The sequence below is a fragment of the Rhinolophus hipposideros genome (assembly GCF_964194185.1).
Source record: "Rhinolophus hipposideros genome assembly, chromosome: 17".
NCBI classification, from domain to species: domain Eukaryota; kingdom Metazoa; phylum Chordata; class Mammalia; order Chiroptera; family Rhinolophidae; genus Rhinolophus; species Rhinolophus hipposideros.
This window is the reverse complement of record NC_138063.1, coordinates 41,166,099-41,193,589: the sequence shown is the minus strand read 5'-3', so window position 1 is coordinate 41,193,589 and position 27,491 is coordinate 41,166,099. Positions and strand designations below refer to the sequence as shown.

At 35.4% G+C, this 27,491-nt stretch overlaps 1 protein-coding gene across 7 annotated transcripts in view; it reads left to right on the top strand.

Annotated features, from left to right (window-relative positions):
- RBBP8 (RB binding protein 8, endonuclease) overlaps nucleotides 1-27,491 on the top strand; it is a 99,429-nt gene that overhangs the window by 55,590 nt on the left and 16,348 nt on the right. For 6 of the 7 annotated variants that reach the window (XM_081078771.1, XM_081078770.1, XM_081078772.1 and 3 more), the window contains 10 exons: nucleotides 355-421; nucleotides 7,777-7,952; nucleotides 10,159-10,263; nucleotides 14,212-14,309; nucleotides 15,965-16,077; nucleotides 17,143-18,040; nucleotides 18,123-18,249; nucleotides 22,073-22,161; nucleotides 23,922-24,039; nucleotides 27,161-27,304. In XM_081078771.1, coding sequence (XP_080934897.1) covers nucleotides 355-421; nucleotides 7,777-7,952; nucleotides 10,159-10,263; nucleotides 14,212-14,309; nucleotides 15,965-16,077; nucleotides 17,143-18,040; nucleotides 18,123-18,249; nucleotides 22,073-22,161; nucleotides 23,922-24,039; nucleotides 27,161-27,304 — 1,935 coding nt within the window. The remainder of the gene's footprint in view (nucleotides 1-354; nucleotides 422-7,776; nucleotides 7,953-10,158; nucleotides 10,264-14,211; nucleotides 14,310-15,964; nucleotides 16,078-17,142; nucleotides 18,041-18,122; nucleotides 18,250-22,072; nucleotides 22,162-23,921; nucleotides 24,040-27,160; nucleotides 27,305-27,491) is intronic. The other variant, XM_081078774.1, reaches the window with a different exon arrangement.

Sequence of the window (27,491 nt, the reverse complement as noted above, 5' to 3'; positions counted from 1 at the left end):
GACTGTCACTAAAATGGTATTTGAAATGAGTAGGGCTGAGTAACCAGATGGAATGCTTTCCTGTCCTCAGTATGAATAATTAGACTCTACTCCCCAGTACACGAGGTACTCTTTCTTTTTGCCCACAAGCATTACATAAAATTATCAGTTAATCATTTATATGGAACTGGCACAATAGGAGATGTAGTAATTGCAACCTGGTAACAAATTAGTTTTGTACAGTAACATTAACCCTGACTAACATTGTGACTTAGAAATTCTAATGTCTCCATAATTGTTGAAATTATTTAAAAAGCCTGACATACATGTTAATAGAGTTATTACATGTGCCTTCTTTTTCACATTATATTTAAGTGAACGAAAAGAATACTCTACAGGAAGAAAATAAAAAGCTTTCTGAACAGCTGCAACAGAAAATTGAGTAAGTATATTTTCTAAATTGCACCAGAAAATTGATATTTCCCCGCAACTTTTCTTTCTTCATTTTACTTAGCTATACAAACTGTAAAGATGTATTAAGAGTTGCAGATTTCATTTAAAAAAATTATAAAGTGTTATGTAATAAAAATATAAAGAAAATCATTATATTTTGTTCATGTTTTTGGAGTATAAATGAAGAGTGTATATGCATCTCTTAGATTAGTGTGCAAGTTTATAGAGAAAGTATCCGAACATTTTAATTTAAAGCATTTTAATTTTTACAATGATTATTATACACAATACATTATTAAAACACTTATATTTCAAGTAATATTTGAGTTTTGTTACCTCTCTTCCAGCCCTGTCTCAAAGATTCATAAAAGCAAACCGAATAAATATTTCCTCTTACACAGTTCTCAGGCCTCAAGAACTTCCTCTCTCCGATCCTCTCCCGTCCCACCATTTTTCTTAAAGAACAAAAATAACTTTTATCCTGTGTACCAGTTACTCTTCTTTGTGTTTTATCTTTATTATTTCTGATCCTCACTGTGATTCTTCAAGGTAATTTTATTGTCTTTCCTTTATGGATGAGGAAACCAAAGCTCACAAAAGTCAGATAACTTGCCGTGGTCCCACAGCTAATAGGTTCTCAGACCATCACTCAGACCTGTGTTTTCTGACTTAAAGGCCTCTGTTCTTTTCATTATGAGACAGTGTCTCAAATAAATAATCTGTTTTCTGGGTATGGTCTGACTGATGCAGAGCGGAGCTACAACTAGTTCTTATTTCCCATGTATATAAAGCTTATATAGTATTTTTTAGGAATTAGGATTCAGGATAGTCTAAATGGTTTTAAGGGGCTCTTAAAGATTTTGTTGCATTTGAGTAGGCAACAACTTTGGTACAAACTATGCAGATGTGACATTATTTTGAATAGTTACTGTCTTATGTATAAACACGTCTCACAGGTAGAATTAACATCCTTATTATTATACTTTTAGGTAGTAGATATTCAGTAGAATCTTGATATTCCTCCCATGTGATTAGTTCACTGTATATTGGTAGCCAAAGGGAATTTTGAGGGAGAATAATAGATGAAAGAAGGCTAGGGGATCAGACTGAGGTTATCAAACGTGTATATGAGAATGTCAACACTGAACTAATTTTACTCATGCTGTATATTGAAGTGAGGCTAGAACACAAGAGCCACAGTCTTTTAAATATGACTCCAAAACCCAAAAGGTGTTTGTTTTGTTTTTGTTTTCTTTAAATGTTATTCACAACCTAACTTTACCTCAACTGACAGCATGCTATTTATGATCCTTATTTATCCCACCACATTTCTATGCTTTGCTTTGAAAATATCAATGTACTTGAGTACAGGATGCCTCAGGCTTCACTGGAGGTGTTAGGTAATAATCTGTATATGCTCTGTATTACCCTTCATGTAAAAAAAAAATGTGAACTCTGAATCACGTTTGTTTCCAATGACTGTAGGTAAGTGATTGTTGACTTATATTGATTTATGTTATGTGAAGTAATTTAGCACAGGTAGCTTACAGTGTTTTGAACACTTTAGACTTGATATTTATGAATACTGAGAACAATGTGTGTAGAGGGTAATACAGAATTAGGTGTACCTCAAAAACCAAGGTGTATAAATATATTAAAACTAGACAATGTCATGTGCTTGGTAGAAATACTAATTCAAATTAATCATAATTAGTTTGTTTTTTTTTTAGTGTTCTCAAATTCATATTTTTCCTGTTGAAGCTGATTGATATTTTAGAAAAGATGAAGTTTGAAATTACAGTAAAGATTAATCATGTAGATGAGCTCAGGGCAAGTATGTCTTATTTAGGGAGTGCCTTAGAACAGTGTGGGAGGTAGTCTATTGTGTCTTTAAGTTCTGTTCTGAAATTCAAGATAGTTATTCTCATAATCCAACTTCTGTGGCTTGCTCTGCTCAAACAAATTTCCTTTTGTTTGACAGTTTAAAAAAAACAGCAAGTATTACTTCGTAAAGGCACCCTACTTTCTTCTGACTACCTAAGCCACTCTAACATAATATTAGTGCCTCAGATTCTGCTGAATTTTAGGGGGAAAAATACTATTTAACTTGTACTTCTTGTGAAATACAGTAATTCTAACTCATCTAAGCTGGTTTTGATGTTACAGATGCCTTATGTGGTAGCACAGCTGTTTCGTGATAGTGACACTATAATGAGAAATTATTCAGTAACAAAATGCCGTTAAAAAGTTTATATATTTATTTATATATAAACCAGTTACCAGTCACAAAGAGCAAAGCAAATAATTAAATAAGGTAGGCATTGAGGTTATGACTCTTTTCGTTTGAGGAAATGGATGTGCTAGTTTAGTGAATGTCAAAGGAATTTATACTTAAGTCTATACACTTAAGGACTGCAGGATTCATTTCATTCGGTACTCTCTTCTAGATCGAATTCCTTGTATGGCTTCTGTAATAGAAAGCATTATTTGAACACCTCTGGTACAAGCCTGTTTAATTTTAGCGAGATGAAATTATTACAAAGTTTTTTGTAAGTTTGTAGAGAAATCACTCTAACTCACAAGTTATATTTGTTGATTCTGATTTTTCCCTCTGGGACCATCTGGAACAAGTTTACCCCCTCTTTTACTTGGTGTTCCTTTGTGTGCATGCAGATAGCTATCATGGCCCTCCTGAGTCATCTTTAGAATAAATATCCTCTGTTCATTAACTGTTCCTCATGTGGTATTACTTCAAGACTCTTCAAAATACCATTTCTCTTTAATGTTTTAGTTTTGTCAATATGTTAATTTACTAAATATTCTACATAGCCTCGTCAATAGAGTAATACTGCCTCCTCCATTTTTCTGTATCCTTTTTACTTATATTAATGTCAAAACATACATATATTACTGGTGATTCTTTCTTGGGTTTACTACCTATCCTCTATGTAGATTTGTTTTAGATATAAATAAATAAATTCAGAGTGATGATTTAATCATAGGTTTTTTTCAGCCTTACTCTTTCATTTTAAGATAATAGCACTGTTGAGAAATGCCTATTTTTTGAGTGTTTAATTACATCTTTACATAATTTTTCCTTTTCACAACTTTCCTACAAAAATGAAGTAGGAAAGTATAGTACCATACGTACTTTACATGTAACTGAGGTTCAGCAAGGTTAAATAACTTACCCAATGTAATTAGGAAGTGTCAGACCCAGGATTTGAACCCAGGTACCTCACTTGAGAGTTTGTATAGGCTTTCTGTAGTTTTCTGCTAAAAGAGCCACAAAAGTTGACCTACTACGTGGTATCACTATGTAGATGGCAAGGCCTGAATTCTTTCTCTTCTGACTCAGTTCAGTGATGCTTATGTCTCACATTTATCCTGTTCTATATCGTTTTGTTAGGTTTGGCCCATTATTCCAACTTTCTGGGGGTCTTTTCATATGTTAATTTTATTTCCTGCTATGTAGTAGGTTAGCTTTTATTTTCGGCTTTGTGTCTTCCACTAATTTGATGACTATTCCATCAGTGCCCTGCATCAAAAATCGTTAATAAAATGTTCAACAAAACCTGCCTGAGGATGGAGCCTTGAGGCATGCCACTACAGATTTCCTTTATTAATGATAATTCTTTATATGATATTGTTTAGTCAGTTAGGAATCTATTAATACTGAGTTTATATTTATTTTTGTTTACAATGAGAAGATATCAAGAGAATCATTATCAGATGCCTTCCTGAGAGCCAGCTGTAGAATAAACCATTCTTTAGAACAGCTGCTTTCATAGCGCTAATTTTTAAAATTAGTCTTGTTTGAATTACTCGTGATAAGCTTCACTGGTTTGTATTTTAGGGAATCCTCTTCCTTTTTTTTTTTTTTTTTTTTAAAGATTTTATTGGGGAAGGGGAACAGGACTTTACTGGGGAACTGTGTACTTCCAGGACTTTTTTTTTTTTTCCAAGTCAAGTTGTTGTCCTTTTCAATCTTAGTTGTGGAGGACGCAGCTCAACTCCAGTTGCCGTTTTCTAGTTGCAGGGGGCACAGCCCACCATCCTTTGCGGGAGTCAAAACGGCAACCTTGTGGTTGAGAGGACGCGCTCCAACCAACTGAGCCATCTGGGAGCTCAGTGGCAGCTCACCTCAAGGTGCCGTGTTCAATTTTAGTTGCAGGGGGTGCTGCCCACCATCCTGTGTGGGAGTCGAGGAATCGAACTAGCAACCTTGTGGTTGAGAGCCCACTGGCCCATGTGGGAATCGAACGGCAGCCTTCGGAGTTAGGAGCATGGAGCTCTAACCGCCTGAGCCACCCGGCCGGCCCTCTTCTTCCCTTTTTTGAAAATCAAAATATCTAAGTGAACTTAATGGCTATAATTGCTTCAATTAAGTTTAAATTATGTTTTAACTGGAAGTATAGAAGTTCTTTAGAGGAGAAAAATTGAATTTTAAAAACTTTTTTACAGTCTTTATGAAGAGAGAACCTGTATAGATCAACTCTTTTGACAGGAATTTAAGGGGGAGGACTACAGATAAAGTAGACAACCAAAAAAAAAAAAAAAAAATCTCAAGCCGTTAGAAGGATAAGTGAAAGGAGGAAGATGACCAATGTGCATAGTTAATTTAACCAAAAGCTGTGGTGTGAATTTAACTTTCCTCAGCAAATCAGAGCAAGACCTAAGGCTTTCAAGAAGAAACTTGATTAACACATGGAAGTTGTTTTGTTTTGTTTTGCTTTACCTTTTTTTTTTTTAATTGACGAAGGACAAAGGAGGACAAAGCCAGCACTTGTTTACTTAGTTTGGACACATCTAGTTAGAGCTGGTTTTTGATTGTTTTTTTCTTTCTTTTGTGTGATCTCAGCTACTTCCAGATCAACTCTGCCAGGAAATCAATTTCTTCTCATGACTCATTCATGTTTCAGGTTGAATTTTTATGACTAATAGGCAGGTAGGTTGTGATGTGATTAGTTAAAGTGAGGTCAGATAGATTTCACACTCCATTAATTTATAAGACTTTCTCATATGACTAGCTTACTCTGTTTTTCCAGAATAAGGCAGTAGAATTTGTAAGGAAAGATTAAAAATAAGATATTAGCTCTAAAGATTTTCAATATAGAATATAGGATTATAAACCACAGTAATGTTGATATTATCCAGGAAATTAAGATATAAATCAGTGTTGGGAAAAATTTATCTTCTAATTTTGTAAAAATCTCTGTTGGTTGTAGTTGATAAAATTCTCATTATTGTTTGTTTGGAAATAGTATTACAGATTGATACGAGTATAATAGGACAGACTTGTTTTGTCACATAAAGCCTAAATTCCTGACAGACTGGTAAGAGTTGGTTGGCAGATAAAAGTCAGTAATGGTTTGACATGGGAAAGTCAATTGAGTTAAAATTAATTAACTTAATAACCACAATTTAATCCACACCCAGTATTTAGGCACCACTAGTCCTGAATTGAGTTGAACATATACGTAGATCAGCACAAGTTTATTTTTCTGGTGGAATCTGAGAATCTCTCATATTCATTCATTCAATCATTCTTTTATTCATTCATTCAGGAAATATTTATTGAGCACCTACTGTGTGCCTAATCTTGTGGACACATATATCAGTAAACCAAAGATCCTTATACTCTCAGAGTTTACATTCTGGCAGGTGAGCAATAGATAAGTCAATTACATACGAGTGTGTTAGAAAGCAGTGTATGCTATGGATAAAGTAAGTGGAATAGCATAACCAGGAACCAGGAGTACTAGGGTGTAGGAAGAGAGTTGCAGTTTTAGTGTATTCAAGATAGGCCTTGATGAGAAAGTAAAACTCCAGCAAAGACTTGAAGTACATGAGGTAATTAGCCATGTGACATACTGTGTTTCCCAAAAAATAAGACCTACCCCCAAAATAAGCCTCAGTTAAGATCATCAGCCAGACGGACGCATTTAGTATGTTATGACAATGTTCCAGAAGAAGATGACATGACTATATTTGAAGAAATGTAGATTGTTGTGCATGAAAAAATAAGACATCCCCTGAAAATGCGCACTAATGTGTCTGTTGGAGCAAAAGTTAATACACGACCCGGTTTTATTTTCGGGGAAATACAGTATAAGACCTGGTCTTATTTTTGGGGAAACACGGTATGCCTGGTGTGTTTGAGGAAACCTGAGAAAGTGAGGGTGGCTGGCGTAGGGAATGATATGAAAAGAGGTCAGAGAGGATATAAGGGAAAGGGACAGTAAGATCATATAGGACCTTGTAGGTCATTAAAAGGAAATGGCTTGTGTATTCTGTGAAATGGGGAGATGTGGCAGGTTCTAATCAGAGAAGTGAGCAATGTGACTTAAGTTTTAATAGGATTGTTCTGACTGATGTGTTGAGAGTAGACTGTAAGGGGCCTTGGGTAGAAACAGTGGCAGAAACTAAAAGGTTGAATCCTACTTGTAGTCTGTCGTTAGTCTCATGGATTACACTAAGGATAACACATGGAGTGGTTAACAGTAATCCCAGCAGTCTGCCGGGATTTAGATCCTGGTTCTGTGATTTACTATTTTAGTAAATGACAGCTTCTGTAGCTTCATTTTCTCATTTGTGCAATGAAGGTATTCATAATAGCTCATACAATTATTATAATTAAACTGATACATGTAGCCCTTTGAACGGTGCCTGGCAGTGTAAATCTACAAGAATGTTGGTAATTATCAGTGTTAGTATTATTTTTACCCTGTTTTTGTCCTTTGCAAAGTTATGTTGGTTCTTCTACCACAGTGTTTACTATTGGTCCTGTCCTTTCCATAGCTATTTTTAACATCCTGGTTCAGACCCACAGCAGCTTTTGCCTGGACTGTCACAGCCACTGCCTAATTGATTTCCTTGCCCCTTTCTTTCTGTTCCAGTCAACCTTAAACACTACTGGTAAGTTGTCACGTTACTTCCAGGCTCTAATTCCTTTATTCCTTTCTTATTGCTTTCTAACATATGCACACACTTACTCAAGCCTCTTCTTTGTGTAGTTCCAGCACAGGTACACAGTAGTACTTACTGTGCGTCTTTACTCAGACTGTGTGGATCCTCTGCTGACTTTCTCTGCCATTTGAAATTTTTAAAATTTCACTTCAGGTGCCAGTAACTACACTTTGTACTTCACTTCTCACAATAATATTCCCCACTCTAATCATTTGAGTATTTCTCTGATCTTTAGATTTTGAACATTATTTGCAAGGAATTACATCTGTTACAGTTTCACACCTGTATTTTGCTCTAGCTCCATAGCATATGGTAAATATTTTAATAGATATTTATTAAATTAATTTTCTTTCAATTGTCATTATTTTCCTCTAGGAATGATCAACAGCATCAAGCAGCTGAGCTTGAATATGAGGAAAATGTTATTCCAGATTCACCAATAACAGGCTTTTCATTTCCTGGCATTAATCGGCTGCGAAGAAAGGAGAACCTCCATGTCCGATACGTAGAACAAGCACATACTAAACCAGAGCACTCTGTTTGTACAAATGGTAAGGATTAGAGTTGTACTTTAGTTATTTTGTTTTGTAAAAATAATATTCATCTGTTGTTTTTATGTTATTCAATCTAGTGGAAGGTCATTGTTCAGGTAATTTACGCTAGGACTATAAATTTATCTTCAGTTAGTGAAGTGTCTGGGAATGCATTTTCTGCTTGTATTATGTAAAGACATGCATTGCTTGTTCTTCTGAATATGTAAATGCATGTAGTAAATAGTTGCCTTTTTTCTTTTTCTTTAAAAAATATTCTTATATGAATATATAGGAGTGGGATAAAAGGAAGAAGAAAAGGAACTTAACATTAATTTCTGCCTACTGTGTGCCAGGTATTTTGCTCAGTGATTTAAATATACCATTATATTTTAACTCATGACAGGCTTGCAAGGTAGCTATTAGCACCTATGTTTTAAAGATGACGAAAGATGTTCTTTAAAGGGTTAAATAACTCACTCAGGGTGACCTTTCAAGTAAGTAAATGAGTCGGAATTCTAATGTAGATCTTTCTGGCTTTAAACTTTTGTATTTTCCAGGGTTTGCCCACAGCTATTCCCACTATTAGAGCTGTCTTTAACTGGCTTTTTTTATTTGTTATGATTTGTAGCAATTGGTGGTAATCAAGAAGTGACTTTATAATGTATCTACTTTGTGCCTTATCAGTGGCATATTTCTAATTCCAGGCCAGTTTACCATTTCTGTTAAATGCTTTGGAACTATCTTTTCAATAAGTCGTGAAATTTATCATGTGACATGGTACAATGATTATGCCTTTCAATATTGATCTAAAGTAAATGGAAAAGACTACTTTTTAACCTAAATTATTTGTGACAAGGAAAGCATTTGGGGATGAAGGGGTGTACTTAGCCCTAGAGATATTTTTATAATGCAAAAAATTGTTAACAGCTATGCCTTTGAAAATATAAGTAGATCTTATTCTTTGATATTGGAAAGCTGGCTTAATATTCCTCATTTTACATGCGTTTGTATCACCATCTAGTGGAAAACAAAAGAACTGTTAAAATCTTACACATACTTAGGAGCTAAAGTTAAATGTAAGATCGTAGCTCGAGAGTGAATGTTAATTGGCCTTTTCATCTGCCATCAGATAGGACATGAATCACCATAGATAAGCATCTGCATAATTTAGATCATATTTAAATCCATGTATAAGAATATTCAGAAAAACAAATTACAGCAATTTTCGTTAATACTGGTAGAAAAGTCTTCTTTTGTATCTATTATAAATGCTTCTGGTTTATTTCTTCATTGTATGAAAATAACATATAACTATTTAAAAACTTAATTTGTCTGTTTTAATCTTGTTCTGATAATTTTTACTTGGATTCTGAAATTTTGGTTTAAAATGCAAGACAACTTTTGAGCCATACAATTTTAAAACTGACTTAATGACTGTTTAATTCTTTTCTTTCTAACTACCCTTGCTCATTTATTTTAAAGTTCATAGTGCTTTTTAAATATTGTTTTCAGTTTATTATTAGTAAAAGTCTGTTTCCCTTAGTCCTTTTTGTTTACTTTGAATTAATTCTGATAATGCATGTTTCATGATTTCCTTCCAAAACAATAAAAACTAAAACAAAGATTGTGGAGATATATGATGCAGCATTCATTTTAAATTAACCTACTGATTTGCAACAAATACACAGGGGAAAGATACATTAAAATATTACAACTCTCTGTATTACATCGTCTATAAATCCCATTGTGTGTTCACCACCCAGAGTCAGTTCTCCTTCCATCACCATATATTTGATCCCCTTTACCCTCATCACCCACCCCCCACCCCCTTACCCTCTGGTAACCACTAAATTATTGTCTGTGTCTATGAGTTTTTGTTTCTCATTTGTTTGTCTTGTTCTTTTTGGCTGAAATCTATGTAAATTTACTAACAATTGTCACCCCAATAAAATTAATTAAAAAAAATATATATTACAACTCTCAGAAACTTAGGTTAGAAGATACTTCTGTTCTTGGTCTCTCTTGTACTGTCCTAACTTCTTCCAGCTTTGTTTCTTAGTGAAAATGTAGGAATGAACTTTTTATTAGAATATAAAAATTATGTTAGTAAAATAGCACTTCTAATGCATTTAAAGACAGGTTTGTATTGGCTTGTCAAAATAATATTATGATAATATTTTTATCATGATTGTTTATAGGTAATCTCTCCTTTTTTTCCCCTTAGAATTGAAAAGAGTTCCAAAATCTTCAACTCATCCACAACATAAGCCTAATGAAAATGAAATTCTAGTGGCTGACACTTGTGATCAAAGTCAATCTCCAATGGCTAGTAAGCAACATACTGAGATTACTTTATAAGTTTACAGCTTATGGGTATTGGTGGGCAAGAGTGGCCAGTGGTCTGAATTACATGATATTTTAAAGTATTTTTTGTTAATTTTGTTTGTATTACTAGTTGCTTAGCAATCTTTTTCACATTGAAAAATAATGTTATTCTATTAATTCATATTAATATACCTATCCGTATTAATACAAATTGCTAATAACTATAAGTAAACAGGGCTTTACTCTGGTTTACTCACTGATTCAACAAATATTGTAGTGTTTACTGTATACCAACCACTGAACAAATAAGCCCTGAACCTCATAGAGCTTACAGTCTCATTGGGAGAGAAAGGAAATAAATGTTAGGTGGAGGAAGCAAGTACTCTGAAGAAAAATAAAGCAGGGCAAGAAGAGATATTAGAAACCCTCATTTTAAAAATGACATCTGAGCAGAGACTGAGGGACTTGTAGCCTGCTGGGGGCAGGGCCGCTGGGGGCAGGGCCTCCGGTCACAGCTGTCAGCCAGCACAAAGGCCATGAGGGGTTGCTGTCTGGCTGTTTGACCTTGAGGATGCCTGTGTGGCTGGGCAGAGTGAGCAAAGGGGGTTAGTTTAGCAGAGTTGCTGTTTACCAAGAAGGAAGAGACTGTGAGCAGCAGGTTTGTAGGCTGGGGGTGGCCATAAATCAGGAGCTAGCTTTTTAAGAGTGTTCTGTTTGAGATGCTTCATAGACATTCAGTAAAGATTTGGATGAGTAGGTGGATGTGCTTTTAGAGAAATCTAGGATCGAGGAATGGAAGTTGTCAGCACGTAGGTGGTATCTAAGCCATTAGACTGGATGAGATTACCAAGCAAGTGACTGTAGATGGAGAAGTCCACGTACTTAGACCTGAGGCACTCCTTTGTGTAAAATAGTAATTCTCAACTTTTTTCCATTATTCACCACCCCAGCCTTTGTAGATATTTTTTTTCTCTAGTCACTTCTACCTTGGAATTTTAATACTGCAGCTGTACTGTATGAATGTATATATGTCTGTGCCTTACACATAAAAAGAGATTTTTTTGTTTGTCTCCCAAGAACCATTTTTGGATGTAGTATCACAACTGTAGAAGTGGTGGTTTAGAGATTTTTTAAATAAGGAGGAATCAACCAAGTAGCCAGTGAAGGAGCTGCCAGTAAGATAGGAAAGCTAAGATAACATGGTATCCTTTAAACCAAGTGGAGAGGAGAGAGTGCTTAGCCCTGGCAAACAGACTCATAGGTCAAGGAAGATGAGACTGAGGACTGACCATCAGGTTCCACTGCAGGGAGATCACAGAGCGTTAAACTCATCACGTGACCTGTTGAGCGTGTACGAGTGATCAACCAGACGACTGTTTCATGTTCAAGAGAAACTAGGATCAGAGAAAGTGGAGAGAGTACTTCTAAACATGTCCCTCAATACATGGGATATTATATAGCACATTCAGCATATTTTTATGTCATTAGAATTACCAAGTAAAGGGAGAAAAATGGAATGCTTCTCAGCACCCTGCAGCCCCTTCTCTGCTGCTGCTAGGACTTTACTCCATCAGTTGTCCTCTTTTCCTATATCTCCAGCTTCTCTGTAGGTTTTTTCTTTTCAACATGAATATATGTTATCTTTCATTTTTTAAAAATAACACTTCTTAATTGTCTCCACCCTTACCTACAGCTTCTCTTCAGAACTGAGAAAGTGATCTATGTTCAATATCTCTTCTCCTCAACTCACATTCACGCCAGTTGAATTCATTATAGTATGGATTCCACTACCCCCTCCTATCCCCAAAGAGGATGGGGGAGAGGTACAGGGGAAGAGAGATGGGCGTGGGGTGGGGGGTTGAATATTCTCACACTCTCTTCTCTAACTCATTACATTGGAACTGCTTTGGCAAAAGTTATTAGTGATCTCCTGATTGTTAAATGTAATAACTACTTCCCAGTCCTTATCTTACTTGACCTTTCTGTGACATTTGGCATTATTTAGCAAGTTCTGTTTTCTTGAAGTGGTGCCACTTTCCTGCTTCTCTTCTTACTGTTCTTTTTTCACTTTTCCTTTATTGGCTATTCTTTCTCTGTCTTTTAAATGCTATTGTCCTGAATATGTATGGTTCTTGGCCTATTCTTGTCTCACTTCTTACCTCTTTTTGGAGGAATATCACTTAGAGTTAGTATATGAGAATAAATCCCAAATCTATATCTCTGTCCAAGATTTTTCTCCTGGATTCCAAACCAGTGTATGTGCATACTGTTAAGCATTTCTACCTGGATATCCTTCAACTACAGTATGTCCAAAATTGAAATTTTCCTGTCAGAACTACTTCCCTCATCCTTTTATTTACAATCTCGGTGAATGACAATCTACATACCATGTTTCCCCTAAAATAAGACGACCTAGCCAGACAATCAGCTCTAATGTGTCTTTTGGAGCAAAAATTAATATAAGACCTGGTCTTATTTTACTATAATGTAAGACCAGGTCTTACATAGTATAATATAATGTAAGAGCGGGTCTTATATAAGACCAGGTATAATATAATATAATATAATATTATAATACTGGGTCTTATATTAATTTTTGCTCCAAAAGACTCATTAGAGCTGATTGTCCAGCTAGGTCTTATTTTCGGGGAAACACAGTACCTCTCTGAGTTACCTAAATCAAAAAACTTTGAGTTATCCTAGCGTCCTGTTTTCTTCATCTCATCTATGTAAACAGTCTTCAAGTCTTATTGATCCCTCCTCCTACATATCTGTCCTACAAATTCTTCTGCACCCCCACTGTACTAGTTTAGGCCATCAGCATCTCTCAGCAGACTATTGTAGTAATCTAATTAATCCTCCCACCTACTGGTGACTGCTTCTTGCTCTGTTAGCCTGTCATGGCTAGAATTACTCTTTAAACCCAAATATTTCACCTATCCTACATTAAAAATCCTTGGATAGCTCTTCATTGCCTACAGGATAAATTTTAAACTCTTTAGCATAATCTGATTCCTCACCGACCTGTCTGGGCTCATGTCCTACTACTATTACTAGTGCATCTTTTGCACTTTTATTTCCAGCAGTTGAGTCACATATAATTTTGTTGCACATGTGGACCATTACACATACCTAGAACCCTTCTTTTTGCTCCCAGTTAACCTGTCAAATTCCTCTTCTCTCAAGGGTCAGCTTAGGCATCACTTGGTGTAGCTTTCCTTCATTTTCCAAGGCAAATTTATGTTTAAGTCCCCCCTTTTTATGTACCTTTATTCTAATGTTTATCACATTTTATTGCATTTCTCTTTTTACCTTTCTATTTTAACTAGAGCTATAAGCTCCTTGAGGACAGGAATCTTTTCATTATGTGAACTATGCCTGGAGGTGCAGAAGAATGTGTATGACAGATATGTAGGAGGTGGAACCAATAAGGCATAATGCCTTTGTGCTCCATAAATACTTGCTGAGTTATTGGAGCTCTATATGCATAAAACTTGATACAATATTTGAACGTAGGTGATTTCTGTATAAATATGTGATAGCTTAAAACTTCAAAATTATGCAGTGCTGTAAATCTCTCCCACCAAATATGTTTTCATGAAAGGTACTGTAAATGTGGTTTGATAGCCGTACTATATCTTAGGTCACAGTAAATCCATTATAGATATATATGGTTTTTTCAGTGGCAGTAGTAAGAATAATCTAGCTATTGCATTCATCTCATTTAGGATAAATAGAAAACTTAGCTGAAAAGGTTTGACAAGTGTAGACAATAGATATCTGTAACTTACTGCCTTGTATAGTTGATATTTTGGGCTTTTTTGCACAGAATTTTAAAAATTGTCCAGTGCCGTCTTGTTCAGTCTTTCCTTGAGCCTTTTATTCCTTTTTTTGTATTTTTGTACATCAAGTTTCAACAATTATATAACTGGTTTTTATTTTTCTTACTTAGAAACACGTGGAACAAGAAGTTATCCCACTGATAAGTCATCTTTTAATTTAGCTACAATTGTTGCCGAAACGCTTGGACTTAGTGTGCCAGAAGAATCGGTAAGTAGTTGTTTAGTTTGGTGATAATATGAATTTATTGGTATCCTTTTAGGTCAATTTTTAGAGAATTGAGCAAGAGAAAAACTATTTTTTCCCGAAGATCATTAGCTAAAGGTCTAGGACAAAATTGACGTGGCTAGAAAGGCCCATTTATATTTTCCACCTCAGACAGTCCCAGAAATCTAGTCTTTAGAATTCTTGGGATGTAAGTTGTTGGTTGAGTCAAAATTTGGAGAAGTGATAATGGCCTAGAGGATTTAGCCAACTCTCTTCCTCGCCCCCTCTCGTCTCTCTATTCTTACCCTGTTTCATCTAAGAGAAGACTTAAACCTTTAGGTTGATTTCAGAATTTATTGGATCTTTTCAACATCCTTTATCCTGTGGTTGGATTTGAAAACCAGGCTGCATTCTTGAGATTACTATGTACACTTAGTTCTTCTTTGTCCTAAGAAGTGCCTATCCAAATAGGCCGAGGGTTTGGGTCAGTAAATGACCCCTTGATTTTTTTTCATTATTTTAGTACTTCCTTGCATCAGTCACATTTACTTTTTTTCTTAATTAACCCCTAGAAAACGAAAACTTGAATTCTTCAATCTTAAGGAAGTTTCACTTTGATACAACTTAAAATAGTATTCCTTTGGTTTAGTTAATAAATGTATATGTGCTCTTAAATTGTCTTGCTGTTGAATTTGTAAAAATTGAATTGTACTTTTCATTATATTTGGATTTTTTTGTTTTTTCAAGTTTTAAATCCGTATTCAAGTGATAGTGGATAGGTTTTAGCCTTTGAACTTTAAATGTGTTTGAATGGTTTCTAATTCCCTCTTATCCATTAAGCCTGGCAGGTCAGTAGTTTAGACACCAAATATGTTAAGATTGCTGATCTCTAAAAACTTGCTGCTCGAATGTGATCCGCAGGCCAACAGCATTTGCATCATCTTGAGGTTTTCTTAGAGATACAGAATCTCAGATACCACCCCAGACCTACTGAAAGAGAACTTGCACGTTAACAAGATCCCCAGTTGACTGAATGTGTGTTAAATTTTGAGGACCACTGCTCTTTAAAGGATCCTTTTCAGTTCATCTCCTGTCAGTATAAAGAATCGTCTCTGTTCCCTTCACCTCATCTTAATGGGGTTTTTTTTGGAATTGGAGTTTTATGTGCCAATAATAGAATGTACTTACCTAAAGTAGTAAAATATTAATGCTTTTCTCTCTTTAAACTTAAAATATGTTTCATATTTTTTATTGTGAAATGCACATAACATAAAATTAACCATTTTAAAGTGTACAATTCGATGGCATTTAGTATATTCACAATATATGCAACTACCACATTTATCTAGTTCCAAAGCATTTTCATCATACCTGTTGAAAATGGAAAGAAAGCCCCATACCTGTTAAACATTCAGTTCTTATTCCCCAGTACCTGCAGCCCTGGCAACCACCAATCTGCTTTCTGTCTTTATGGGTTTACCTATTCTGGATAATTCATATAAATTGAATCATATATTATGTGGCATTTGAGTCTGGCTTCTTTCCTTTATCCTATTTTTTAGGTTTATTCATATCGTAACATTTATCAGTATTTCATTTCTTTTTAAGGAAGAAAAATCTTCCATTGTATTTATATACTTTATATTTTACTATTGAAGGAATCTCAAGGTCCCATGAGCCCTCTTGGTGATGAGCTCTACCGGTGTCTGGAAGGAGATCACAAGAAACAACCTTTTGAGGAATCTGCAAGAAATAATGAAGATAGTTTAAGGTATTTTGCGGCACTTAGGTAAAAATTTATAAGCTATTGGTGAAATCCCATTACAGTGAGTTCCATATAATTAAACTTTTTCTCTCCATCCGTATATAGTTTGTATTAATTTTTATTTAAAAAAATATCTTCTCCATTTTATGACTGAGGGCTTTTTGCATTACTGTAGAGAACAGTACCTGCTCTCTATTTTCAGATTCTTTCTGTACTTCCATCACGCAGTACCTAAGAGATGCCCTTCTGCCCCTTTAAAGAACAAGTCATCCCTTCTTGGTTTGTGTTTCCAAAAACTGGATGTTTTATAAAATGCATCTGTAAGCTTGGATAAGCTTCCCAGATTGTGTTGCATCTTATTTTTACTCATTTCAGAACGTTCATTAACTAGTAATACCTATATTTATGTGGCATTTTTCTTTTAAAAGAGCTTTTAATTTTAGATACATATATCATATTTAATTTATCATCATAGTAACTCATTAAAATAGGTTTTATTACCCCCATATTTTATAGTCGACAAAAATGCAGCTCCAGAGAGGTTAAATGTTTAAGACCACATCGCTATTAAACACTAGAGGCAGAGCTCTTACCCATCCCATGTCTTCAAACTTAAACTTAATGCGCTTTTTACTACCACAGATGTCTCCTCTGCTAGAGGCAGCCTGAGTCTTAATTTACGTTCAGTTATGTAGCATAAGAATTATGTTTCTTGGAGTTACTCATGACAAAATTTCATAACAACCTCCCTAGTGAAATTTATTAAGATATGATTTTCTTATATAGTGAAGTTATTTAAATTATTTAGGAAAGGTATTTATAGGTAGGAATATCATGGTATTGAGATAGATTTGCTGTATCATTTTCTTCTGCTTTTTGTCAGCCAAGTGAAGAGAAGCCAGCAACTATATCCTGTTTTAATTGCTGGTTAATTATCAGTCTCTAATACATGGATAAGACCTTACTATAATAATTGTGTATTAGCAAACAATTGCTCATTATGCTTGTCTTTTAATTTTTACTATGTTTCTTTAGTTGGAAAAAAAGTTTTACCACTCTTTATTTTTTTAGATTTTCAGATCCTAATTCAAAGACTCCTCCTCAAGAAGAATTGACTCCTCGGGTATCATCTCCTGTATTTGGAGCTACCTCTAATGTGAAAAATAGTTTTGGTTTGAGTACAACTTTGTCGCCTTCTCTTTTAGAGACTGGGAAAAAAACTCATCTGAAAACAGTACCTTTCAGCAGCACTTCTAATTCTAGATCAGAGAAAACTAGATCAAAATCTGAAGATAGTGCCCTTTTCACACATCATAATCTTGGGTCTGAAGTGAACAAGATCATTAGCCAGTCATCTTCTAATAAGCAGATGCTTATAAATAAAAATATAAGTGAATCTGTAAGCGAACAGGGTAGTATTGATCACATTAAAGATGCGATTACTGATAGAGATAAACATGTGGTGTCCTTGAAATCACTGGGATGCAGAACATCCAAAAGGAAGAAAATTGAGGAAGAAAGTGAAGATGAAGTAAGCTGCCCCCAAGCCTCTTTTGATAAAGAAAATGCTTTTCCTTTTCCACTGGATAGTCATTCTTCTATGAATGGAGACTATGTAATGGATAAACCCCTGGATCTGTCTGATCGATTTTCAGCTATTCAGCGTCAAGAGAAAAGCCAAGGGAGTGAGACCTCTAAAATCAGATTGAGGCAAGTGACTCTCCATGAGGCCTTGAAGCCCATTTCAAAGGGCTCTTCCTCAAGCCGAAAGGTCTTGAGTGGGAGCTGTGTGCCAACCAAAGATTCCCCAGAGGAGCTCTGTTTGCAGGAGTGTGTCCTCCAGCCCTTGAGTAAATCCTCTCCAGATAATAAAGCACCATTACAGATAAAAGAAGAAAATCCTATCTTTAAAATCCCTCTACGTCCACGTGAAAGTTTGGAGACAGAGAACCTCTTTGATGATGTGAAGGTTTGTGTTAAATGTTCAAGGATTTTGGTTTAAATGGTTGTTTGTAATTTCATCTAGATGCTAATAATTCTTTCTGTTTTAGGGTGCTGGTTCTCATGAGCCAGTAACAATAAAAACCAGGTCAGTCCATGGAGCATGTGAACTTGCATCAGTTCTTCAGTTAAATCCATGCAGAATCGCTAAAACAAAGTCTCTTCAAAACAACCAAGGTATGTACACTATAAATAGTACTTCCACTCTTTACATATATTATCTTGACATATCACCTTAATACATGTAATATATTAATATCTTAAATATATTATTTACATCCTTCGGATGGATTGAATTGTTTGGGAGAAAAAATATTTTCTTTTTTTTTTTAATTAAAGTTTGTCTGGGTGACAATTGTTAGTAAAGTTACATAGATTTCAGGTGTACAATTCTGTATTACATCATCTATAAATCCCATTGTGTGTTCACCACCCAGAGTCAGTTCTCCTTCCATCACCGTGTATTTGATCCCCCTTACCCTCATCTCCCACCCCTCACCCCCTTACCCTCTGGTAACCACTAAACTATTGTCTGTGTCTATGAGTTTTTGTTTCTCATTTGTTGGTCTTGTTCTTTTGGTTGTTTTTGGTTCATATACCACATATCAGTGAACTCATAGGGTTCTCTGCTTTTTCTGTCTGACTTATTTCGCTTAGCATTATAATCTCAGGATCCATCCATCTTGTCACAAATGTTCCTATATCATCTTTTCTTACTGCCGAATAGTATTCCATTGTGTATACATACCACAACTTCCTTATCCATTCATCTATTGAAGGGCATTTTGGTCGTTTCCATGTCTTGGCCACCGTAAACAAAGCTGCAATGAACATTGGAGCACACGTGTCTTTATGGATAAATGTTTTCAGAGTTTTTGGGTAGTTACCCAGGAGAAGGATTGCTGGGTCATATGGTAATTCTATTCGTAATTTTTTTGAGGAACCTCTACACTGCCTTCCATAGTGGCTGCACCAGTCTGCATTCCCACCAATAATGTATGAGGGTTCCTTTTTTTCCACAGCCTCTCCAACACTTGTTACTGTTTGTCTTGTTGATGATAGCCATTCTGACTGGGGTGAGGTGATATCTCATTGTGGTTTTTATTTGCATTTCTCTGATGATTAGTGATGTTGAGCATTTTTTCATATGTCTATTTGCCATTTGTATGTCCTCTTTGGAGAAATGTCTCTTCAGGTCCTCTGCCCATTTTTCAATTGGGTTATTTGTTTTTTTTTTGTTGTTGAGTTACATGAGTTCCTTATATATTTTGGATATTAGCCCCTTATCAGAGGCACTGTTTGCAAAAATCTTCTCCCATTCAGTTAGTTGTCTCTTTATTTTGTCGATGGTTTCTTTTTCTGTGCAGAAGCTTTTAAGTTTGATATAGTCCCGTTCATTTATTTTAGCTTTTACTACCCTTGCCTTTGGAGTCAAATTCATAAAATGCTCTTTGAACTCAAGATCCATAAATTTAGTACCTATGTTTTCTTCTGTGCAGTTTATTGTTTCAGGAATATTTTCTTTCTTTCTGCATGTTTCTATGTTTACAGAATAATTCTCATTGAGTTCATTTTACAGGTGGTTTTCCTTCTCGTGCTTTTGAAAAAAATGAATTGAGATCTTTAATACCTACTTTTATTGATGATTTTGTGGATTTACCTATTTTATGTACTTACTTCCTTTACAAAAGCTTTAAAAAGTGTGTACAGAATTTTAAAATATATAAAGTAGAATTCTCATCATCCAGATCTTGTTCTTCATACCATAGATAGCCTGTCGTTTTTCTTTGCATTTATGTGTACAAACATATTCATATACAGTGGTACCTCGGTTTTCGAAAGTTTCCATTGACGAACATTTCGGTTTACGAACGCTGTGAATTTTATGGATCTATAGTATCATTAGATAGTAACATCCATGCTAAATTTGCAGTTTTAGGGGTTGATTTTAAAGGTCTGGAATGGATTAATCCATTTTGCATTAGTCTATGGGGAAACTGTGCCTTGGTTTTCGAACATTTCAAAACTCGGACGGTCTTCCGGAATGGATTATGTTCAAAAACCGAGGTACCACTGTATATATTTGTATGGGTTTTTAAACTTCTTGTTTGAAAACATTGTTTGCTCTCATATGTTTATTAATCTCTTCATAATTTTGCTGTGTTTAAAAGGAGTCTTTTGGGGTTTTTTTAGCCACCAAATATTTCTGTACTTCATATGTAGTTTTTCTTTTATTCTTCATTGGAAAGTTATTCCTTCATTCTGGGTTTATTTTCCTTTTTTTTCTGAAGAACAGTCTTTAGTTGTTCTTCCAAAAAGATTTTCAGTCTCTGTATAAAAAACATTCTTTTCACCCTTATTCCTTTTTTTTTTCAAATCTTTTTTTTTTTATGGTTCTGAGGTTTGCTGTGTATACCTACTTAATCTTTCATTATCTACTTAGAGTTAATATTGTACCACTTTATGTTCTGTGACTATATGAAGTGTGATTAAAAAAATATGGTGAATGTTTAAGTTAAAAAAAAATTACAGTAAAAGACACGTTGCCATTAATCCCCCTCAATATACTCTCTCTCGCTTCAAACACCCCTATTCCATCATTCTTGCCACTTTCTGAAGCAGTTCTGAAAGCCCTCTTTCATGAGTGTCTTTCACTTCTTCCTCTGTCATGACAGTGCTCAATGTCACACATTGTTTCTGGTACAGCAGTTTCTGTCAAATAAAAACATTATGTATGTCCTCATCCACCTTATTCACCGGACCTGACACCTTGCGACTTTTGGCTCTTCCCCAAAGTCAGAATGACCATGAAAAGTAAACATTTTGAATTGATTCAGGACATCAAATCAGCCATGACAGCTCAACTAAGGACACTCACAAAAGAGGACTTCCAGAACTGCTTCAGAAAGTGGCAAGAGCGATGGATAAATGTGTTCAAAGCGAGGAGTATTTTTGAGGGGGATTAATGGCAATGTGTCTTTTACACATTTTAATAAATTTTTTTTATTTAAGCATTAACCATATTTTGTGATCACACCTTGTACTTTATATAGTTGTCAAGTATATCTACAGACATTGAAAGCCCCTCCAAACAATGTTACAATTTTAACTTAAAAAAAAATTTTGTCATAAAAATTACGTATTAAAGTGTGCAATTCAGTGGTTTTGCTATACTCACAGAATTGTGCAAACAACATTACAGTTCTAAGTTTAGAACATTTTCATCATCCCCAAAAGAACAGTACCCGTTAGCGATCATTCTTCATTCCCCCACCACTCTTCTCCAGTCCTAGGCAACCATAACCTACTTTCTGTCTCTATATATTTTCCTGTTCTGGAATTTTTATGTAAATGAAATCATATAATATATGATCTTTTGTGACTCACTATATCACTTTTTATACTATTATGAATAATGCTACTATGAATAGTGATTTACAATTTTGTGGGGGGGTGTTTCTTTTTTCTTTTTTGTTTTGTTTTTTAGTTATACATAGTAGTTGAATTGCTGGGCCATGTGCTAACTCTGTGTTTAACTTTTTGAGTAATTATATAACTGTTCCCTAAAGCAACTACATCATTTCACATTCCCACGAATAGAATGTAAGGATTTCGATTTCTCCACATCCTCACCAACACTTGTTATTAGTATTTGTCTTTTTGATTAGAACTGTCCTATTGGGTGTGAAGTGTTATCTCATTGTGGTTTTGATTTGTCTTTCCCTGATGGCTAATGATGTTGAACATCTTTTCATGTGTTTATTGGCCATTTGTATATCTTCTTTGAAGGATTTTCTATTAACATCTCTTGCTCATTTTTAATTGGGTTATTTGTCCTATTATTCACTTATGAAAGTTCTTTAGATATCCTAGGTACAAGTTCTTTACCAGGTATGATTGGCAAAACATTTCTCCCATTCTGTGGGTCCCATATGTTTTAAAGTGATGAGAATTTTTTAAATCTATTTTTAATTGTGTATTTTTTTCCTCCTTATCTAAGATGTATGCTTTGAAAACATCCAGTGGAGTATAGATCCAGGAGCACACCTTTCTCAGTATAAAATGGACATTACTGTAATAGATACAAAGGTAAGTTAGAAAGTAAAACCAAATCCCATGAGATTGTTCTAGTGAGTTCTTAATCACTCTCTTCCCCTGACTTACGTTGTGACCTTGAGATAATCACATACATCTTAGAACATGCAATTATTTATTCAGAAAAGTAAAAAATAAAAATACGTATTCTTACAACTTTATGGTATCTTTGAAAGAGTAATAATACTTTCTGACTTTAAAGGCCTTTTCTGAAAAATACTATAGTTTTAAAGTAATGCAAATGCTAGTTATATATTTTAAAGAATTGTTTATCAAAATAATTCATTATATGCTGATTAACTTTTAAAATAATTTATCAAGAAAAAGAATTTTGTAGCTCACCCAATGGCTCAGGTGGTTGGAGCCCTGTGCTCTTAGTGCTGAGGTCACCAGTTCGATTCCCACATGGGCCAGTGAGCTGCGCCCTCTACAGCTAAGGTTGTGAGCAACAGCTCTCCCTGGAGCTGGATTGCTGTGAGCAGCCGGAGGTTGGTGTAAGCTCCCGCAGGCTTCCGTGTGCTGCCAGGAGCAGCCAGTGGCCAGCATGAGTGGCCGGCAGCCGGGGAGAGCTGCCCGTGAGCTGCTGTGAGCGGCCTACCGACGACCAACTGCCTCAGCCCAGGGGGGCGCAGTAAGCACAAGGCTCATGGTGCCAGCATAGGCCAGGGAGCTGTGTCCTACACAACTAGACTGAGAAACAATGGCTTGAACTGGAGTGGGCGGGGAGGAAAAAGAAAATTTTTTACATTTTCCCAGTTGGCTAGATTTTAAAATACTGTATTTTTTAAAGACTTAAAATTCGTAGTGAAAATAACTTTTTTGGCTTGTATTTAGGTTCTATATATTTTGAGTTCTCTTTCACTTGTTAGTATATTCATATAGTATTTAAGAGTTTTTAAAGTAATAATATATCTATCAAGACACCAGATTTGATGGGCCCCCCCCGCCCCCCGGTGGCTCAGGCAGTTAGAACTCCAGGCTCCTAACTCCGAAGGCTGCCGGTTGGATTCCCACATGGCTCAGTGGGCTCTCAACCACAAGGTTGCCAGTTCAATTTTTCCAGTCCCGCAAGGGATGGTGGGCTCCCAGATGGCTCAGTTGGTTGGAGCAGGTCCTCTCAACCACAGGGTTGCCAGTTCGACTCCCGAAAGAGATGGTGGGCTGCGCCCCCTGCAGCTAGCAACGGCAGCTGGACCTGGAGTTGAGCTGCGCCCTCCACAACTAAGACTGAAAGGACAACAACTTGAAGCTGAACAGCACCCTCTACAACTAAGATTGAAAGGACAACAACTTGAGTTGGAAAAACAGTCCTGGAAGTACATACTGTTCCCCAATAAAAATAAAAAATAAAAATCTTAAAAAAAAAAAAAACAAGACACCAGATTTGATATGTGAAATAGTTGTTCTTTATGTACATTGATGTTCATTACTGTGAGGTAGATTGAAAAAGAAAGAGAAACTCAAGGGAATTCAATGGTATGTAATTCTCCCTTCCCTAGCAGCATTCCTCCTTTTCCTAGGCTTGAGAGAAGATGCTTACGTAGTGAAGCTAAAATGTTTTACAGGCAGTAAAACCTGAATCTGTCTATATTCCTAGTGAAAGTAAATACAACTTAATGCTACTGAAGTGTATAACTAAAAAAATGGTGAAAATGGTAAAATTTTGTTGTGTATATTTTACTAAAATTTGTTTAAAAAGTAAATATAAGGCCTTAAAGGGATATTTTTAAAATTTTGAATTTTTAAATATGCAGGATGGCAGTCAGTCAAGATTAGCAGGAGGTGAGACAATGGACATGGACTGTACATTGGTTAGTGAAACTGTGCTTTTAAAAATGAAGAAGCAAGAGCAAAAGGGAGAAAAAAGTCCAAGTAAGATTTTATTTATTTTTTTATTATTTTAATAAAAATGTAGAGGGAAGTTTATAGTCGTACCGTTGCACTGATAAGCCAAGTGACATTTCCACACAAACCAGGTGTGTTTTTTCCCCCATCTGATAATATTAGATTACTCTTAGTAACACTGAGTTTCAACATTTCAGCTAAAAAATCTTTAGCCAAAATAATTTTTATTTCAAAAAGAATTCAGATTGTTTCCAGGGATCAGCAAACCACAGCTGGCTGCCAGTTTTATAAATAAAGTTTTATGGGAACACAGCCTCACTCGTCTGTTTCTGTCTCACCCATAGCTGCTTGTGCGATACAGCAGCAAGTTGATAGAGCAGAGCGGAATAGTTGGTGCACAGACCTTGTTGGCCCCACAGCCTAAAAAGATGTACTCTCTGACCTTTTAAGAAAAAGTTTGCTGATCCCTGGCTTAGATATTTTTTTAATAGAATGTATAACAGGACTTGAAAGTCCTATTTCAGATATAAGATTTTCCATAGCAATTTGATAAGGCAAAAAGGCAGAGTGGGGGTCCTACTAAGAAGTATTAGTATAGATTTGCAAATTAGCAGTAAACTAGGAATGATAGTGTATATGCTGAGTTACTCTGCCATATTCTGCATTTACAGTAAAGGGAATTGGGCCGAATTGGGGTCTACAGTCCTTTGTGGTGAAAAACTTAATTCTTCCTTTAAAGCCTTGATTTTCCAAAAGAGGTGGAACCATGGAAGGATTTTGGTTGGCGCCACCCTAGCAACATTCCTAACTAAAGAGGCATATGTATACTCTTAGGTATTGAAGGTTTAGGACCCACCACATGGGGATGCAGTGCTAAAAGCAGAGGCGTTTTCCAACCATCATCTGTTAGAAACTGAGGACATTCAGACTATATTTGCATTCCCTATGTACTGCTGAACATTTTGTAGTCCCCCTGCCCAGGACCAAATAATAAAACAGCTAGTCTTGTCCCTTTTGAAACACTTTATCTCTTGCTTTCCTAAATGTAGTTTAAGTGAAAGAAAATTTTAACATTTTGCCTTAATTCTTTGTTGTTTCATAAGGAATAACTATGCATATGATCAAGTAGCTGGCTGCCTACGTTGTGAGAGGACAGTACCCATTAAAACGAAAACCTTAACAGTGATTTATTGTCTTTTTATAGTGAATGACACTTAAATAATTATCTTCTTAAGAAGATACTTTGCTTTAAATTTTTTTTTCCATGATACCAGCTCCTGATAATGTTTGCCTCATTTTTCTAGAAAAGGGGAAAACTAAAGTATCACTACTTTGGCTTCAATTTTATTTAGTTGTTTCAAAGAACACGATAGTTTCCCAAATGTATTTGAAGTGAGTATCATGTAGAAGTGAGATTAGACCTTGAACTAAAGAGTGGAGATAATTTTGGCTAAATAAGATATTGTGAGTACTATTGATGCATAACAAATTACTTCTGTAACTTAAAGGATTAAAACAACAACAGTCATTTTCTTATCTTTCATAGTTTCCATAGTTCAGGAATTTAGGAAGGGCTTGGCTGGATGGTTCTGTCTCAGGGCCTCTCAAACAGTTGTAGGAAGCTGGTGGCTGGAGCTAGAAGAGCAGAGGGCTAGATAGATGGGGGTGACTTGGCATCTCCTCATTCAGTCTCAGGGCTTCTCCATATGTTCTTTCCTCATGGGCTAGTTTGAGCTTTCTTATCACATGGAGACTAGATTCCAAGAGTGAGCATTCCAAAAGAGCAAGGTAGAAATGCATGGCATTTTTATGCTCTGGACTCAGAAGTTGCATAGTGTCACAAAGACTCTTCCTGGTTCAAAGCAAGATAACATGGCTCTCACTACTCAGTGACAAGTGCTGAGACCATTGTAAGTACAGCACATGAGATAGAAGATACTGTTGAGGCTATATTTGGAAAAAAATAATATGCCCATTTTACCCATAAGGTAAACCTTTTCAGAACTTAAAATTCATTAAAAATGAAACACACCAATAAAAACTCTCAATTGAATTGCTGCTAATACTTCAACTCAGAAAATGTGTTTTTTTTTAAGATCCCTATTCTGTATTAGACTTACTAGATGCTGTGATAGAACAATCAATAAGGGTATAGTCTGTCCTCAAGTATTTCACAATCAGAAGTCAGGTCAACAAAAAATAAATCAGAATGCTTTGGGAATGCCTAACACACTGCGTGGCACATAGAAGTTCTATTTTATCTAGAAATTTGACCCACAAAAGGAGAAATAAATAAATAAATGTTTAATCATTCAGTAAATATGGAGCTGTAGTTCTATACCAGGAAATGTTTCAGGAACTGGAGATAGTGTATAAACAGAACAAAAGTACCTACCTCATGGAACGTGCATTGTAATTGAGAAGAAACAAGCAAATACGTAGTATGATAGGTGATGGTAAGTGCTGGAGAAAGATAACACAGGGTACGGGTGCTAGAGGGGTTGGGGGAGATAGTAGTTGTTTTATAGAGTAATCTCCGCAGGCTTCTGTTCTGTCAGAGTTGTTAGCCAACTGCATCTATTTCTGTTTTTTAGTAAATCCTGGTTTAGTGAATTCTGTTTTCTAAAATGTGATTATATAATGGGAAATGTAGTTAGTTCTCTGAAGATGAATTTAGCACTTTGCATGTCAAGTATGGAATTGAATTCATTATGTCTATCGACACTAAACTACCAAGTGTTAGTGATAATGCAAAAAAGTACTTTTTTTGTTGCTACATTAGAAGAATAGCAGGTAAGCAGAATTCTATAGATTTTAATATCAGCTATTTATACACATTTTATTTAAACAGTATTTTTTAAATCATACATTATGATGTATTTTCTGTTCTTCAGTTTTTTGGGAAAGACGCCTTTTGGTTTAGTATGAATTATAAACATAAGCTGATATAAAAAGATTTTTAGTGTTCATCATGAAAATAACAAAAATTAGCATTCTCTTCACAAGAATAAAGGACATTTAAAGCCATAGTATAAAGCTTTTGTAAATGTACACAATTAATTTGTGGCAGTTGCTACAAGTATCACATTCATTGACTTAGAAAGGAAACAGCTTCCATGTTGCCCTGAGCCAATGCTCTTTTACATAGATGGAGAAAGAAAAATGAATAATAGCTTGGAAGATATGTTTGATCGGACCACACATGAAGAATATGAATCCTATTTGGCAGATAGCTACCCCCAAGTAGCAGATGAAGAGGAGGAATTGCCAGCCACCACAAAGAAACCAAACAGTAAGGCTATTTTCTTTCTAATTATGGCTTCTCAGTTAAACTGAATTCAGTAAATCAAGTCATCAAGCTAATTAACAGAGGCTTGATGGGGTATATTAACAATCAGTGTCATGTTTCTTGTAAAATTTTTCTCAGTTTTTTGTTCTTTGAGATAATTTCAGACTAATAGAAGAGTTAAATAAATAGT